This window comes from Zootoca vivipara, chromosome Z2, assembly GCF_965207765.1.
Source record: "Zootoca vivipara chromosome Z2, rZooViv2.hap1.1, whole genome shotgun sequence".
NCBI lineage: Eukaryota > Metazoa > Chordata > Lepidosauria > Squamata > Lacertidae > Zootoca > Zootoca vivipara.
Window position 1 is genome coordinate 18,548,999 of NC_142585.1, and position 17,837 is coordinate 18,566,835.

General features: G+C 44.2%; 1 protein-coding gene across 1 annotated transcript; it reads right to left on the reverse strand.

Annotated features, from left to right (window-relative positions):
- Positions 1-3,007: 3,007 nt before the first annotated feature.
- SLC25A14 (solute carrier family 25 member 14) lies at positions 3,008-16,946 on the reverse strand. The gene is made up of 9 exons (XM_035123185.3): positions 16,776-16,946; positions 14,057-14,204; positions 13,745-13,839; positions 11,659-11,744; positions 9,283-9,378; positions 8,518-8,642; positions 7,239-7,374; positions 6,370-6,450; positions 3,008-3,932 (listed from the first exon to the last, which is right to left on the reverse strand). Exons 1-9 carry the CDS (start codon positions 16,837-16,839, stop codon positions 3,891-3,893), a joined length of 873 nt encoding a protein of 290 aa, XP_034979076.1. The 5' UTR covers positions 16,840-16,946; the 3' UTR covers positions 3,008-3,890.
- Positions 16,947-17,837: the final 891 nt, after the last annotated feature.

A 17,837-nucleotide genomic window follows, 5' to 3' on the forward strand; every position in this document is an offset into this window, starting at 1 on the left:
AAGACTGTTGGTCCACTAGTAGTCTATGAAGTTACTCTCCAAGGTCTTAGGAAGAACTCTGCTACCTGAGACCTTTTTAAATGGAGATGGTAGCTGCTGAAGCTGGAACTTGATGAGAGGCACAGATTATATTACCTAATACACAGCTACTATTTCCCACCCCCCAGTCTGTTCAGATTCTTTTTACTTTACAAAAAGCAAATGTCCAACATAGCCTGCATTTGCAGTAAAACAGGGATGGGGAAGCTAGGGCCCTCCAGATATTGTCAGACATCAACTCTCATCAGTCCCAGCCAGCACACCCAGTTGGGAGGATAACATTTGGAGGTTCTCCACACATACACTGCAATGTGTGAGAGATAACTATACTTTCTTGCTTTCTTATTGCAGTACTGAGTGGATGTCTTGCACTGGTAGGAAGAGATGCACCAGGACAGAACTAGGAGTCATCCCCAGGACTCCTGCTCATCTGTCTATCCAATTCAGAGTGGGGACAATTTGAGCTACCGTACCGTACTCCCTACAATTACTATTTGGTGAATTTGCGGATGCCCACTTCGTACTCCCACTGGGGAAGAGTATCACCCTCAGAAGATAGATGAATGACATGGATCACAAGGCACTTTGGGCTTCTCCGTGTTTTATTTGAAAAGACACCTAGAGGTATTGAATGTCTCCAGTCAGTACAGACTTTTAAGAAACCTTTGGATCCTAGAGTCAATGTGTCAGTATTATGAGGAATGAAATAATCACAACCCGAGTGACCAGCAAACTCACCTCTATGCTGAGCAAATCAAAGAAAATTTTATGTGAAACGTTATAATACAAATGGCACAAAAATGCATTATTGCAAATTTAGCTGATTTTATATGCAGGATACAATGTCTTACAGGTTTTCACATGAACTTAAAAGGCAAACGCTTAGCTGTGACACCATATACACCAACCACTGTCAGTGAATGCTACAGTTGCACCCTGACTTCATCTCAGGAAAAGTAAGACCATGTACTGATGTTTTTTTGAGAGATGAGATATTTTTGTATCATTAGGGAACAATAACAGAGTTGGGAAACGGAGGTAGCTGAAGGAACTGAACCCTGGATGTAGATGTGAATTTTATCTCCACAGCTTTATGTCATCAAAGTTGTGATGGAGGAGAAAAAAAAGTGTATTCAGTTTGGACTAGGTATCGGTCTATTAATTCGAAATTATGAGAAATACCATTTCAGATGTTTTGTATTAAATGAAGAATCACATTTGATGATGCGGGACATGCTTTTACACTGATAATCTGTTGATTGCTTGGGTTCCCATAGCTGGAACCTTGTGAAAAGCAGGTGAGTGTAGGCAAAACAAAAAGGTACCAAGTCCCTTGCCTTTCCTATCAAGTGAAACCATGATGCAGGTTAAGCCCGTTCATGCAAAATACAAAACACATGAGGGAAGCATGTAGAACAAGGATCTCACACACTAATCCCATACCTCTTCCTCTGCATGTCAATACTAAAATCTGAACAGAACTTATCTGTATACAAGCTGTATAGACATAGGCCTTGGTCAATTTTGCAGTGTATATAATAGGAGGCTGGGGGAGATCCTGGGCGATTTCTACTCTGGCTTACAGTTCCTTGGATGACTTTGGCCCTATTCTCTCAGTCAAACATGCCTCCCAGGGTTGTTGTAGGACAGACTTAGTGCATCATCCTCAGCTCCTCAAAAAACAAAACAAAACATAGAAGTGATTGACTTATTTCTTTGAGGGTGAAGAAGTGTAAACTGAGAACTATAGATCTTGCTTCCTGTGTGCACTGCTGTGCTGGGTGAAGAAGCCACATCCCAGAGAGAGTATGGCAGCTGGCACAAGGTTGGTACTTAGCAACTAGATATTTTGAATCACTGAGTTTGCATTCTTTTGTTTGTTAAGTTTGTTTTTCTGCCTTATTTACCAGCACTTTGAATTGGGCCTGGACACTAATGGGCAGCCAGTGCAGTCAAGCCAGGAGTGGTGTTATATGCTCAAACCACTTTGCTCTAGTGAGCAACCTGGCCACATCCTTATCAAAACCTTGTTGGTGCTTAAAAGATATTAAAAATTAGAGTAATGTAAGCAAACATAGAAGCAGCAAGGCATTTCCTTTATGCTGTTTTATCATGTCTTGTGTTTGCACTTCAAAAAAAACAACCCACAAAAAACCAAGCACACAAATTAAGTGAATGACACTGAAGAAACCCTGAAAAAATAAATATTTGCTATTATGATGGAGCACAGTAAAGGTAGCAAAGGTGCCATCTGTGACACACAGTTCACAGGTGTCGTTCTGAATACTGCCCAGAAAAAAACTGGTGCACAGAAGTCAGGATGTAACTCCATCAGGCTAATGAAGGGGAAGGAACCCGAAGCTGGTTGACCTTCCAGTGCCAATGCTACAAAACAGCTCCCGTAATATGGATCAAGATAGAGCACGACTACCTGCTACCTTTGTGCAGCCACTTTACTGGGGATATTATACATCAATATAGCACACTCTCCAGAGACAAGAGAACTGGATAATGCACACCGGGGGAGGGGGAGGGGTTAACCCCAGGCCCCCAATTTCTAACTTTATTCATGGCCCAGGCTAACAAGCTATAAAATTAAAACATAAAGGGAAAACCTGCACTACAAGGCTATTTTTATTCCCTCCCTGCCCTGCAATGTACTTTTTTCTTAAAATCTCTAATTGAATTTCATCAGCAGGATGCATTTTCTATCCCAACAGGCATCCCCATCTCCTGTAACGGCTCAGATGTCCACATCCTTGAAAAAGCAATTTATTTGCCTGAAATTAATATTTGTTCACCATCTGTATGCAATAGACTCTTTAATCCTTTTTCCCCCATCTGCAATAACTGTACGCATAGGAACTTCCTTGATGTATCATTCCTGGGAGGTCAATTTTCCCCCTTAGAGGGTTAACACAGTACAAATCAAGAGGTTTCCCTCTTTTAACAAACTCAAGGACACTAGTGAAAGAAAAACATATTTAATAGCAATATACAGCCATGCATTTGGTTGGTTATTTCAAATCAACACAGGACATTCTGATCATCTTTACTCTGTTCTCCTCAGTTCTCTAGGCTTCCTTCATCACTAGGCAAGCATGAATCATCATCCGAGTCAAAGTGACTTTCCAGTTTCCTAGGGCAGCAGCATTGAATCTGAACATTAAGCAATTTATAGAATCAAAAACTGATCCTTTCTTCACAATAGTTAGAATGTTCACCAACATTTTGCGTCATCACAGCAGTGCAGCTTTAGGAGTTGGTGAATTCAGACATTCTATGACAATGCCACCTTGAGGGCTGGTGAAGAGGGCAGTTGGATGTACAACTTTTTAGTGTGTGTTTTTTTTTGTCTACTAAGAGAGCAGCTGTTCTCGTTCACAGGCTGCCTCCTCCAGCACCAAACTTACAATACTGAAAAACACAAAACACATACATAGCTCCAATAAATAGTTTATTAAGGTAACATGACAGTGGAAGGGAATGCAGCAGCTCCTTTTAATTTCCCCCTTGCACACAAGTTAAGGGGAAGGCACAGCTTACTGCAAAATCCACATTGCAATAAGCTGCACTCTGAAAGACCTCAAACTCACACAGCTCTTCACAGAAGATACAGACTCAGCCCTATGCTCTCTCTCCCCCCTTGCTCTCCAACCTTCCCTTTATGGGAAAGCACTGAATATCACTGGCCCCAACATCCCCCTTCTCATCCAAGCTTTGCTCCCGAGACCTGAGCATTCAGGAGTGGGGATGGTAGGCCTCAGTCCGCATAGGCAAGAAGACATGAAGATGCAGGAACAGGGGAGGTGAGCAAGAAGGGCAGCTGAATCACCAATCCAATCTGGCCCCTAGAAAGGGAGCCTCTTCAGCTGCTCGTAGGTGATAAAAAACTGCCAACAAGTTAAAGAAATGCCCTCAAGGAATTGGCTTTTCATTCCACACCCTGCTCCCTGTCCCAAGTCTCATAGCAGCTAAGCATCCACTTTATAGGTTTCTATTTCAAACCATGAAACAGAAGGGCAATCCAGTCATAAGTGCTTTCGACTTGGAGCTGCTGGGACAAGAAGACCCTCAACCAACACCTGCTTTGGCTAATCATCTGCAACTATTCACTCATGAAATATCAGAGAAGCCACTTTCTCACCCAAGTAATGAGACAGCTCCACAGTCAGAATTGCAGAAGTCTAGAGACTGGTACTACCGCCCAGCTAATAAATATCTCTAGGACTTCCCTCATTGTTTCTGCAACTTGAGAACTACAACGCCTGTTTCCCACCTGTGTTGGTCATGCTAGACAGCTAGAGTAATGCTTCCATCACCCCCTCCCCCCAATTTCAGACTAGTGAGAAATCTGGGTTATACATATAGTCCAAATACACAGTTAACATATGAAGCTCCCTTATACCAAGAAATACCACTATTCTGAAAGCAGAGATCTTTCCTGTCTCTGACTACTAGTGGTCCTTTTTCAAATGGGAGCTGCCAGGATTGAACTGGAAACCTCTGCATGCAAAGCATGAGCTCTGCTACTTCTAAGCTGTGCTATGTGGTACCTATGGCCCCCTTGACCACTGTTCTGCAGCCTTTCCCTTGCCCACTCAGTGTAATTGTATCGCCACTGTTTAGTACATCCTAGATAAAAAAAACCAAAGCTGAAAAGGGCCCCAACTACCCACCCCTGAGAAAATATCAATTCGGCTAAAAATGGAGCTAAAAGTGTAGCACAGAAAGACTACACAGAGTAAATAATTCCAGCAGACACAATGAGGACCAGTTTGTTTGTTTTAAAATGAAAAACAAGGTCCTTTCAGCTCCCAGAGTCTCACAATTCCCATAATGTACAGTGGCATGGTTTGCATACCACTTTAAACTAAAGTACAGTGGTACGAGCCGTTCCGGGGTGCCGTTCGCTCCCTGAAAAGTCCGCAACCAGAGCAGTGCTTCTGTGCATTCGCAAACCACACAGAACGCTTCTGCGCATGCGCCGAAACCCAGAAGTAAACACTTCCAGGTTTGCCACGTTCTTAACCGGAAAAAACGCAACATGAAGCATTCACAAAAAGAGGTATGACTGGAGGGAGGGCAGGATCCATGCTGGGGCCTGAGCTTAATTGGAAAAAAAATTGAGATAGGCCTGAAAAGTGGAAACATAGCTGGATGGTATTGTTCTACAGTTAGAAAATTGGGGGGGGGGAGAGCAGGGAACAAAGAAGGGAGAGTGGTGGACAGGTGGCGAAAGAGTGGGAATAGGCTGAGGAGCAACAATGGGTTATTTTCTGATTAAGATGGTCCGAAACTGGAACGTTTTATGAGGCTGGTTGATACATCCGGAAGATCCGGAGTCCAGGGGAAGGGGGGTAGAATTAGATAAATGCGGTTAAAGGCTATTATGATAGAAGAAATAACATTTGAATGTATGGAAAAAAAATTGGGGGTATAAATTGTGAGGCTAAAGGAAGAATTAGAGATGGATGGGAAATAAAGTTAGATTTGGATTAATTAATGAATTATCGGTTGAGGATAGCCAGTATCTTTTTTTTTCTTTGAGTAGATTAGAATTGGTTGGGAAATAATGGAAAAATTGTGTCAGAATGATTTAAGATGATAAAGGAAAATTGCTTAATTTAGATTTAATAAATGGACCCAGTGTGGGGGGAATCGAGGAAGTCCACAATGTCAAGTTAATGTAATGAATTGATATGTTTTTTCTTTTTTTCTTTTTTGATTATGTTTTATCTTTGCTTTTATGTTTCTGTTTTTGTGTCAAAATGTTTGAAAATTAATAAATATTATTTGAAAAGAAGAGGTACGACTGTACAGTTTGAAAGCACACACAGTGATGAAATCACAGGAGCTTGACTCTTTCCTTGTTCCTGCCATGCTGCTGGAAACTAAGCTGTAGTGTGGCTTAGCATTACATCTTAACGTAGGTTAGTAGTCTAATTCTCTCCACAAGTATACCACGAACTGTAACCAAAGACTGTTATTGGCTTACCATTTACGGTTTGTTTAGAGAGCAGTGAACCCACAAGCCCAGGTTCAGAACCAAAACTAAACCAGACCATGGCTTGGTCCCTAGCAGCAACAAACAAGGAGCAAAGTGAAGCCCTTGCAATTTTAGCAGCCCGCATCACGCACTGGGCATTCACCTTTAAACAACAGTTTGGTTTAGTTGCAGTTGAAAGTGAAATGAGAATACGTCATTGTTGCAAGATCTGTCTAGCTGTGATCTAATATCTAACTCCAGAAAGACTACTATGGGATAATTGCTTTGAGAACTCTCTCCAACTTTACTTTCCCACCAAGGTCACACACGTTAAAGGATACAATGATGTTCCAGGGCCCAAGCCGCAACCAATTTGGCCAGAATCCTTTGTAAAGCGCGAAGAAGCCCTCACTTTTCCATGTCTGGGAAGGAGACAGAAAATTTTCAGGATCCACTGTGATCAACCTACCAGTTCTCTCAAAGGCCTGGAGCTATATGGCAGAACAGAAAGCAATTAGCTTTCTGTTACAGGGTGATATTCAGCTTTTAGATAATCTCTAGTTCAGAGGTGGGAAACCTGTAGCTCTCCAAGTGCTGTTGAAGTCCAGCTCTCATCGTTCCCAGGCAGAATGTCCAATGGGTCAGGGATGATGGGGCTTTGTAGCCCAGCAACATCTGGAGCACCACAGGAACCTGCTATCTCCTCCAGCTGCTCATTACATGCCTTTGCTCTTTCTAGTTTTTTAACTGCAGGCAAAGTCCCAGTGGCTAGCTTTGGAGGCAGGCACAAGAATTTCCAGGAATACACAAACATGTGCTTGCGTGCAAGTCTCCTTCATTTAGAAGGCACAAGAAGTTCCCAGTAGATTTGTCATTCATCCTTGTCCTGGAAAAAGCGCAATCCCTACATACACACCAAATCACTGATCAGTTTGTATCTGTATTTATTTTATTTTTAAAAAGTAGTAAAGAAGAAAGGGACTGACTGAAAGAGGCTGCTTTATACTGTTTGCTTCTACAAACTGTGAATGGATTGGCATAATACTGGGATGTTAATTAGCTTTTGGAGAAACCTCACTTGCCATACACACATCACTGAATTATTTTAATGTTATACGAGCAACCTCAAAGGACTTTTAGGATTTTAACCCATCTTCCATTTTGTCCCTGACATTTCAAGACCCAAAAGTGACTCTGTTACAAAGCTTACCTTTACCAGACCATCCAGTGTACCCCTGTAGAGGTCAACAGTCCCCACAATGGCCCTTTGATTCATCATACGTGTCCGCACCACATCCACTGGATTTGAAGCAACGGCACCAGCCAGCCCACATGTAAAACTGGAACTAAATAGAGAATACACGAGGTTACATTTGCACTCCAGGGGAAGCAATTCAGGGTTGTAGATTCCTCCCATTCTTAATATACTGCTTCTAGAAACAAGACTGACATAATGGAGGTGATGTGCACAGGAACAATTTTTTTCTGGTTACCACCAGCCCCTCTCCCCTAAATCTTCCGGTATACACAGATAACTTAAAGTAGGTCCAGGATTAGTTGGCACTGGCTTTGGTAAAAGTTAGAAGCAGTGCAGATCTGTCCTGACTGCTCCTGACCAGAATCTGGTAAGAAGTTAGAGATGAGGCCCTTTCTGTTCCAGAGATCTCTGTATGTGCTTGAGGACTCAGGAGAAGGGCAGGGCTTGCCTCTCATTTCCAGCATAAACCACAAAAAACGCAACCTGCTGAGAAAATTACATATAATGTCTAATTTATCTCCACATGGGGTAAACAATGTAGTAAATAGCAGTGACACTCAACCACTCTGTCATGTTGTAATACCTTATTTGGACTCACATGACAGAGCGGTTGAGTGCCACTGCTATTTACTACATTGTTTACCCCTATGTGGAGATAAATTAGACATTGTATGTAATTGCCTCTCATTTCCAGCATGAAGTGAGCGATGGGGCATTTTCTCTTTTTATTTCCCCTTTGTCTTCTGAGAAGTGGCAAGTCTCCAGTGCTCAGAATGAGCAGGGGGAAAGAGGAGGTGCCTGCCAGAATTGAATGTAAGGTGCCTACAGATGATTTAGTAGCTGTTTTTTCTTAATTTATCTGTGTTTATGTTAGATGGGTACTTCCATGACACAAACATTAAAAAAAACACTCACTCCTCAGGCAATGAAAATGAGAAACTTCAGCACAGAAGTGTAAAGTCCAAGGGCCACAATCACCTTTGACAAATCTTCCAGGGGCCGCATGCCATTAATAGGTGTGACCAAAAGTAGATGTACCCACACAATACTGCTCCCCCCCTCTTCACAGAGCTCATATCCTCAGCTGATTCATGCAGACCAGCCTCTGAGAAGGAGTTATCACCTCTGCTCATCAGAAAATTGATCTGATGGTGGGAAGAGGTGATCTCCCCACCACAGCACTACAGTATGTTTACATTCACTTTAGACATGCAAACTGATCAATACTTACATGAAGTGGGCAAGGATTGTGTCCCCCACAACTCCTGACAGGATCAAGTGCTTCTTGGTGATGTCATAGACTGGCAATTCGACTCCCACCACTATGGCAGCTCTCTGAGCAGTAGGGACTACACCCTGCCAAATGAAAAGACTTAATAGTTAATAGTGCTGGCACCAGAGACCTTCCACGGGCTGGATCCAGAAGGCAATTGGGCTGGGTCCGGCCCCCGGGCCTTAGTTTGCCAACCCATGCCTTAAGACAACCATAGGACAACCAACCCTGGTCACTTCTCAAACTATGGCAGAAGAGTTGGGGAGAATTTAATGAAATCCATTAGCCTTACCCCCTGACTCCTCTTTAGTTGTAGCAAAATCAGGCTTCCCTCAGTAATCTCTTTAAATAGTAAACAATGAGGACGTCTGAAAAGGTACCGGGTAAGGTTACCTCTGCACACACACCCCAGTAATTTGAGCACTGTACTTAAGGAATACATGCTGGTACTAAGGCAAACCAGGAATATTAGCCAATTCAATCTGCAACACACTCACTATACCAAAAACGTGGATTTTACATAAGTTAGGAAAACAAAATACAGAAACCCATATTATCCTTGATAAGTCTCACTATAAAAAGTTTGTTCTCTGAAGAATTTTTTAAAAAGCAAATGATAGATGGATGGGATGCTAGCACTACAAGGAGTAGTCGTCGGTGGGGAAGGAGGGAGGGAAGGAAGGAAAGAAAGAAAGAAAGCATGTGTACAAAAGAAGCACTTACTCTCCATAGCCCCCGCGTGCCTTCCTGCTGGTAGATGTCTATGAAGCTTCCAATCATTCCTCCTTGGAACAGACTGCCCTGAGCCTGCATTCGGATCTAAAAGAGAGGGATGAGCAAGAGACTTCCCAGTTAAGAGAAATGAATCAACATTTCTGATAAAGTAATGAATGACCTGTTATCCAAAGTAAACTGCTTGTAAACCCAAAAATCTAAGCATGAAGCAGCTGTCTAGCATGGTATCAAAACCATTTGTTGTATATGGCTGGTCTTGAACTAGTGAGCCAAGGCCTATGGATGGGTCATGCTGTAAACTAATATGATATTACCGCCACAAACTTTGTGTGTGTGTGTGTGTGTGTGTGTGTGTGCGCGCGCTTAAGGTTGGAAAAGAGGTTTGAGACAGAAAATGTGACCAAATTAATGATCTGGATTGAGAGCTATAATATTATCGCAGAGGAACAGGCGGGTTTCCACCCTGGAAGATCGACAACAGACCAAATTCTAATCCTGAACCATCTGGCCGACAAATATGCTGGCAAAGGCCTAAAAGCCCTCCACGTCGCCTTTATCGACTTTAAGCAGGCCTTTGATCTAATTCCCAGGAACCAGCTATGGACAAAACTGGCAGCAACATCTATCGACCGCCGCCTCCTTTTGCTGATTATGAATTTGCATACAAATACCTTCCTGAGAATTAGGCTAGATGGCAAGGGGCTAGTCTCTAATCCGGTTGCCACCACTAGAGGGGTAAGACAGGGCTACTTGCTTGCCCCTGCCCTATTTAATTTCTATATTAACTCACTAGTGGCACATATGACCAATGCTGCTTTCCACCCGCCAAAATTAGCAGGTAGAGCCTTGAATGTCCTCCTGTATGCGGATGACGCGGCCCTCTTAGCTACCTCCCCCATTGGGTTAAGGAGGATGCTTCGAGCTCTTCATGAATACGTGACCCAACACGAGCTCCATCTTAATTATGCCAAGACCAAAATAATGGTCTTTGCTGCTCAACCAAAACCTAATTTGTGGTCAATTAATGATATTCCCATAGAGCAGGTTAGTTGTTTCAAATACCTGGGTCAGATAGTTCGATCAAACAGGTCCTTCTTGGCACACAGAGAATATATAGCCACAAATGCTTCTAAAGCAGCTCTGTTGATTAGATCCCTGTATTCCAAGAAACAGGCACAAACAGTGGGTGTTGCCCTGCGACTCTTTAAAATGAAAGTTCTCCCACTACTTCTGGTGGGCATTGCCTTGGGTTCGCGTAGGGACTTTGTAAGATTGAAATCTATCCAATCACAATTCCTCAGGGCCATTCTCAGGAGCCCCCCTTCTGTTGCAGGTGCGATCATGAGATTGGAGACCGGTTGCCAAGCCTTTAGGTATGTGGCCCTGAAAACGAAATTATGGCTATGGCTCAAACTATGTTTCAGACCGATGGGTTTGGCCCCCCTGATTCTGAGGGATAATTTTAAATCTCCATGGGAAAGGGAAGTGGTAGAGGAAGTGCAAAAGTGCGGTCTGTCCTCCCTTTATATTGAGTCCATGACGTACAGCCACGCTAAAGCGTTGATCGCTCAGAGATTGGGGGATATTGCCAGACAGGAGGACATAGCCCGCGTGAAATCTGGGATGTTTTTAGGGGAGCAGGTGTATCGGACTGCACCAGCCCGTTACCTGACGGATATCCACTATGTGGAATACCGCAGACTACTTACAGTGGCTAGACTGAATGTCCTTGATTCGGCAGTTTTGAGGGGAAGATTTGGAGGAGTCCCATACAGTCAGAGAATGTGCCATTGTGCCTTGGGTGAGGTAGAATCCACGGAACACATTTTACTGAGTTGTCCCTTTTACAATGATTTAAGGCAATATCTTATAACCCCATATTTATCTCAGTTTAGTTTCCAATGGCTTTTGACTATACACGTGATTTTGGCTTTAGGGGTGATCCCAGGAATGTAGCCACCACGTAAATTGTGGGCTTACTGTATTTAAAGTGTATAAACTGCTTAATCAGAAATACTCCAAACAGTATACAAATAAAAATGATAAAACATATTGAAGAATCCCCAAACAAATTAAAACCAAATATGCATGGATCCATCATCATTTTAAATAAATATAAAATTCATTAAATGTTTTTAGAACAAGATAACAGGCTGTAGTTAAAGGCTCACCAGAAGAGGCTGAGGACTACTGGTCTTCATGTGTCTAACTTAAAAGTGTAACATAAGTTACACTAATGTGAAATTGTATTCGGTCTCCTCCCTTTGTTGTTGCGGGTGTGGTCAAAAAGTATGACAAACATGGAGTAGCAGTTATGGCAGTGCTAAGGATTGTAGAAGCAAAATAACAGCAGGTCCCTCTTACCTTCAGTACATCTGTTGGATTTGCCAGCGCAGAGGAGATCACCCCTGACACAACTCCACATAAGACATTTAGTAGTAATGTTTCATCTGCAAACAGGAAGGAGTTTGGAGAGGGAGTTATAACCCCAGAATGGACCCCAAAGGAGGAAGACCAAGAGAGCATTTTAGGAAGAAAAACAAAGACAACAAAGATGTAATGCTACATAAAGACCAAGAGTTCCAGCTTTCCAGCTTTTTCTCTTCTGGGCCTATGGCACCAAGAACAGCCTTGTGACACTTCTGGATTCTAATGAAAGTACTTCTGCAGCTTGACCAATGAGAGCACAGGAGCACACTACCAATTAACTTGCTCTTCAGGACACTTATCTGTCTAAAGAAATGCCATCCAATCCCATGGGGGCAATGTTAAAAGAATTTTGATGGCAGGGGTGGGGAGGATTCTACCAAAACCTAGAAGAGCCATCCCCAAGACCAAAAAAAACCAGCAAAGGAGATTAGGTCATTAGTTCAGAAAGTAAAAGCCAAGAGTTAGAGCAGAGTTAATGCTGGGAAGGGCAGTGGTACTGACCGCAGCGCTCTCCAAAGGAGACCGGGTCAACGGCTGCGTGGGGCCTGAAGGGAAACAAATATTTAGGACAATAGTACCCAGAAGCAGAGAGACCATGACACACCACACATGGCAGGCATAGACAGAGGCAACTGTGTTGGGCAGCCAAGAGACAAGGAGGCATGTTGCTGGATTCTAGTAAGTTATGTTACATTCTACAGTTGCAAGTACTAGAGGAACTCAAGCTATGCTATGGTTTCTCCATCAGGAGCCCAGGGGTGGCAGGACTACCAGCTTAATCAGAGTCCACAACAACAAACAGTACCAAGCTCCAAGTTTCCAAAAGGAAAGCAAGAGGACAGTGCTGCCCAGGAACTTGATTCTGAATTGCAGGAAGTACTAGAGAGGCTGCCAGGAAATGGACCAAGATGAAGCTAAGTAACAGCCAGTTGTTTGAATGAAAATCACAACATGACTGGCTACAACACCTCACCTACCTCCAGGAAAAAGCATCTCTTCCCCCAACACTCAAGTATCACTCCAGTTTTGCCAGACTCCAGGAATAGCAGGTGCTATTTGTAGTGCATCTATGTGTGTGCATAAATGCATGCACATAAATCCTTTCAGATTGATGTCAGTTGTGCATTGGCTGTAGTAGTAGTGCATGTCAACCATGTATGCCAGTATCCAGAGGGTGGGATTAGTCCATGTATGCATGAGCCCCTTCACATGATTATATTGTTGTGAGACCTGAAAGACCTGCTCTCTGCCTTGCAAGCCTTTTCCACCTGGTCTGGGAATGCTAGGTCCTAACTGACTCCAGCTACAAAAGCTTAAGCTGCTGAACAGATCTCAGGCTGGGGTGTTGCTTGGGGTGGTTTTTTTTTGGGGGGGTGTCTTTATTTTAGATCTTGTGATTTATGCGGAAAGTGTTCAGTTTGGGTTTTTTTGTTTTGTTTTTTACTACTTTCATTATGCTGCAGTTTTGTATTTTTTGTATTGTAAGCCACCTTGAGTATGGCTTGAACGGTGGAAAGGTGGCATACAAATTAAATTATGTAATAGAATCATCCCTGCATGCTTAGCTTAGTATACATACACCAAAGGGCCCAATCTCATATAATAGCCACTGATAAACAAACATCAAGTGAGAACTTTTTAAAAAAAAACCTGAATTATGACCAACAAGAGCAATTGCATCCAAAGACGCTGTAGAAAATGTCAAAGACAGCAAATGAAGTGGAGAGAAATGTGGCTCACTCTCCCTTGAAAGAACAGAAGTAAAAAAATAAAGCTACTCCTGAGGAGTAAACTTTATAACTTGAAATATGTTGAGTCTTTCTAGAACACCTTTGAGTGCAGTTCCATCATCTATTTGCAGTGGACTAATGCAGCCCTTTTTCCCACCTTAAGGATTTGAGGCCACAGACATAAAAGAGGAAGCCCAAACCAGATAAATTATTTATAGTACGGCATCATCAATATACATGGCCCTATAGATTAAGAAAAAAGGCACACACTGTTTTCTTGGCAAACTAACCTTCTAATCGATCCACAAAAAGTCGCTTCAAAGTCTGGTATATACCAATCTTTATTGTGCCATAAGATGCTTGTCTTAACAAGGCTGGAGCGATCCTGTGGTGGGGGAAGAAGACAGTTAAGTTTCACTCAGCAAAGCAGGAGCATCACTCCTCCTTGGGGTTTTTTGGCTGAGTTCCCCTAGCATTCCAATTACAGTACACAGTTTTGACTCTTGCTATCTACAAGTTCTGAAACCTCAATTTAAAGGATGGGGAAGATGCCTCAAGCATGGTGTGGTTACTGTACATAAAAGAGAGGAACAGAGCTTTACCCAGAGTAGAGTGCGAGAATGCCTTCTTCCCTGGAGATGCGAAACAAGGCATGAAACATGCCCCGATACTTGATCTCACGGAAACGAGCATCAATGCTTTGGCCTTGGACTTGAAGTCGTGTTTTGGTGAGATCCACAGGAAACGTCCCTATAAAAAAGAGACGAGACTTCAGTTCAGACACCACAGTGAGGGCTGAGAAGGATGCTGATTGGTCAACCCTGCCCCAAATCCATGCCAACACTAGCTGCTCTGTAACAATTTGCATATTTGACTAGGATTCAATCCAGTTCATTGACTTATTCCTTCCTACAAAGCACAAGTATTGCCTGTACTGAACTAAGCCATCCAAACAGATATGTATTTCTTCCATCTGCTTCCCACACTCCACCAAAACCAACCAAGGGCACTAGATTTATTAAGGCACTAGTCTCATTCAGCCCGTTAAGAAAACGGGCGCTAGAGGTGCGACAGGGCTGCGGCCTTCCCTCCCTTTCTGCGCTCGGCCGCGGGGCGCGCCAGGAATGCGAATAAATGAAGCGCTCTCCTGTCGTGTCCCGCGGCCGAGCACAGAGAGGGAGGGAAGGCCGCGGCCCCGCCGCTCCTCCCACGGGCCAGGTAGGGTTGTCAGGAGGCGGAGGCAGCGGACCAAGATGGCGGCATCGGGTTCCGATGCCGCCATCTTGGTCCGCCGCCGCAGGGGAACAGGAGGCAGAGGGTTGAGGGGGGGGAGAGAGCATGTGCGCGTGTACGCCCCGCCTCTTCGTCCAGTCCCTGTGTCTGTGGGGCACATGCGCATTATGTGGACACAGGGACTGGACGCAGAGACACAGGGACTTTATTATATAGGATTATAAGCAACATAGGAAGCTGCCTTATACAGTCAGAACATTCGTTCATCTAGCTCAACATTGTCTACACTGATTGGTACAATTTTCCAGGGTTTGATAACTGCCAACTGAGCTACAGCACACTGTTGAGTCACATCTGAACAGCTCAAGAAGGCAGAAACCAATACACTTTGCCATAAGGAATTAATCTGTTTTGCTATTCACTGTAAATAAATTAATGAATTAGTGTTTAATTGCATCCTATCAAGAACCAGAGCTGAAGTGCTGTTTGATACCTTAAAAACTGTGTCTATATGCACACATGTAATTTATGGATGTCAGTAAGATATAGTATACACTTGATTTGAAAGGGAGAAGACAGGAAGGCTCCTCATCAGCTCTGCTGGGACTGTCTTTTGACTCCTCCTCTTTGAGAACTCTCTTTCAGTGGCTGTTTCATTTGTTTATGGAACAGTTATGCAACTATGAAGAACTAATACCTGAATTTGCTTTTTCTCTATTCCTTCCCTATCATTTCCCCTTTGAAACATGTCTGCTAGCCTTTAAGTGTACATACAGGAACTGTGTTTTGCTTTTAAATCTTTGTATAGCACCTAGAAAACACTAGGCACTTTATAAATTATCATACAGAAACACAAAGCAATGTGTACTTGCATGATGTATGCATACACAGATAGATGTGATAACACTTCATGCAGCTAAAGCGGTCTCCAATTGACAAAAGTGTGTGTCACAAATAAATCTACTTACTCCTTAAGGTGCCACAAGGACATTTAGTTGCGTTTATAATTAAAATATTTTAAAAGTATGCATGCATACACAGTCCCTAAACCTAGCTAATAAGCTTCTCAATGGGAGGAAGATGAGAGAAAGGAGAAAATGAAAAGTCAGGAACAACCCATGGACTCAAGTCATCCACTGTTGTATATATTTATATTTTTGCCACTCTTCCTCTTGAGTGTAGATTGGCATAAAATACTGTACTGTATCCTGCTTTTCCATTTTCGTCCTCACAACACATAGGTAGAGTGAACGTATAGCGATCAAAGTCACCCCAAGAGCTTCTGTGCTGAGGAGTCAAACCAACTTCTCGTCTGAACTTGTATGAAAAACGAGGCCCTGCAACATAGGCGCTTCTCTCTATATCCCACCTTCCTCCAAGGGTCACAAGACCCGTGTAAGTGGTTCTCTCATCCCCACTACAGCCCTGCAAGGTAGGCTAGGCCAAGCGACAGTGCTAGGCCCAAGGTCATCCACTTAGCTTCACCAGCACCTGGGTTCCTTGAGTTCTAATTCAAAACTTTTAACCCCTACATCATACTATTCCCTCCCCCACATTCCCAATCATCCCCTTTCTCTTTCCATTTCCAATAAGCCACCCTTGCAATGATCACCCCGTGTTAACATTCGGATCCTCATTTTCTCCCTCCAGCAACAGAGATACTTTTGCCTCACAACAACTCTGCGAGGTAGGCTGGTATGACAGCGCGCGACTGGCCCAAGGTCACCCTGCGAGCTTCGCCGGCAGGTGGAGATGCGGAGCAGGGGGTCTCCCCTGTCCTAGGCTGGCGCTCCTAAGACTACCCCACCCCACCGAGGCTTCCCCACCCCCTCTTCTTTGGCAGAGTGGTATGCACCGAACTGAAAACGGCATGCGCCATTAGCAGTGAGAGGGTGGAGACAAGGGAAAGCCCGCAAGGGTCGGACAAAGCCTCCTAACGGTATCAGACAACAGTCCGGAGACACTAGGCCCCAGAAAGGGCGTGGCCTGTTGCCCGGTAACGGGGAAGGGGCGGGGTTAAGCGAGAGCGTGCGCCCAGGCCGGGGCCCCCCACCCACCTCCCGGGTCCCTCTTTCCCCTCTCACCCACCGAACTCGGCGACGAGCGAGGCCAGGCCGCCGTAGACGAACGGCTTCCAGCTCAGGACCGACATTGCGGCTGAGGAAGGGAGCCGGCAGGGACGCCCCCACCCCCGCTCCTTTTTCCCAGAGCAGCCTCGCTCTTTCTTTCGCACGGCGGCGCTCCTGCTGGAGAAAGAGTGGCGACGGCAACCGGCAAAGGCCAAAAAGCGAGAGGGAGGGGGCGGAGTAAGGATTTCGCTACCCGCGTGATATAAAATGCGCAAGACAGTCCCATAGCTTATGACTGGACAAGTGAAGCGGGCGTTTTTCAAGGGGCGGGATAAAATCCGGCCAATGGCAAAGCGGCGGCGGCGGGGGGCCTGCCCCGCCCATGCAGCGCGCTCGATGTCACGCCCATCCGCCCCGCCCCCTTCCCTTGGCCAGGATTCCTGACAGATGAGCGGGAGAGACAATGGAGGGGTCGAGGCTGCCAGGGCGGGTTGAGTGCCTGGCACGTGGGAAAAGGCTACACCCGTGTGTGGCGTAGCGATTAGGACTACAGTAGGTTCTTGCGATTTCACTCTTGCCTGTTAGCCAGCATGAGAGGATGATGGTCATATTAAATACTGTATAGGAGGACATAATCACTACAGATATTTGGGAAGGAACAAACCACCTATCTACACAACAGAAGAAAGGCCTTTCTAGGCCTTTGCAGTGTTTTTATCAAAGCAACTCCTTTCATTTTCACATTTAAAACCTCAAGAATTGTGTAGAGCACGAACAAAACAGCAAGACCCGCATGGCAGACTTCTGTGGGGAAACATTTATGTCAGATCTCGAATGCCTTTCCTTGACTAAATCTGTTTTGAGAACAACCTTTCTCAGAAACTGGTACTGTACAGTATCAGGTTTATCACCCTTGGTCTTCGTTTCCAGTCAACTGTATTTGACAATAAACACAAAAGTTCGGTCTCAATACAGGTTCATAGCAAGTGTCTCCAGTAAAGCTAGAGGGGTGGCCCTATTAATACATTCATGACTTAATTTTCTGTCTACAGAAGTACTGAAAGGTGTAAATGGAAGGTTT

Excerpts from the sequence above, each read along its gene's own strand:
- SLC25A14 (XM_035123185.3), bottom strand. The coding sequence starts at position 16,839 with ATGTCGGTCCTGAGCTGGAAGCCGTTCGTCTACGGCGGCCTGGCCTCG. Across the intron at positions 8,643-9,282 it reads GCACGCGGGGGCTATGGAGA|GGTGTAGTCCCTACTGCTCA; the intron begins GTAAGTGCTTCT and ends TTCATTTGGCAG. Across the intron at positions 3,933-6,369 it reads TTGGGCCCTGGAACATCATT|TTTTTTATCACCTACGAGCA; the intron begins GTATCCTTTAAC and ends ACTTGTTGGCAG.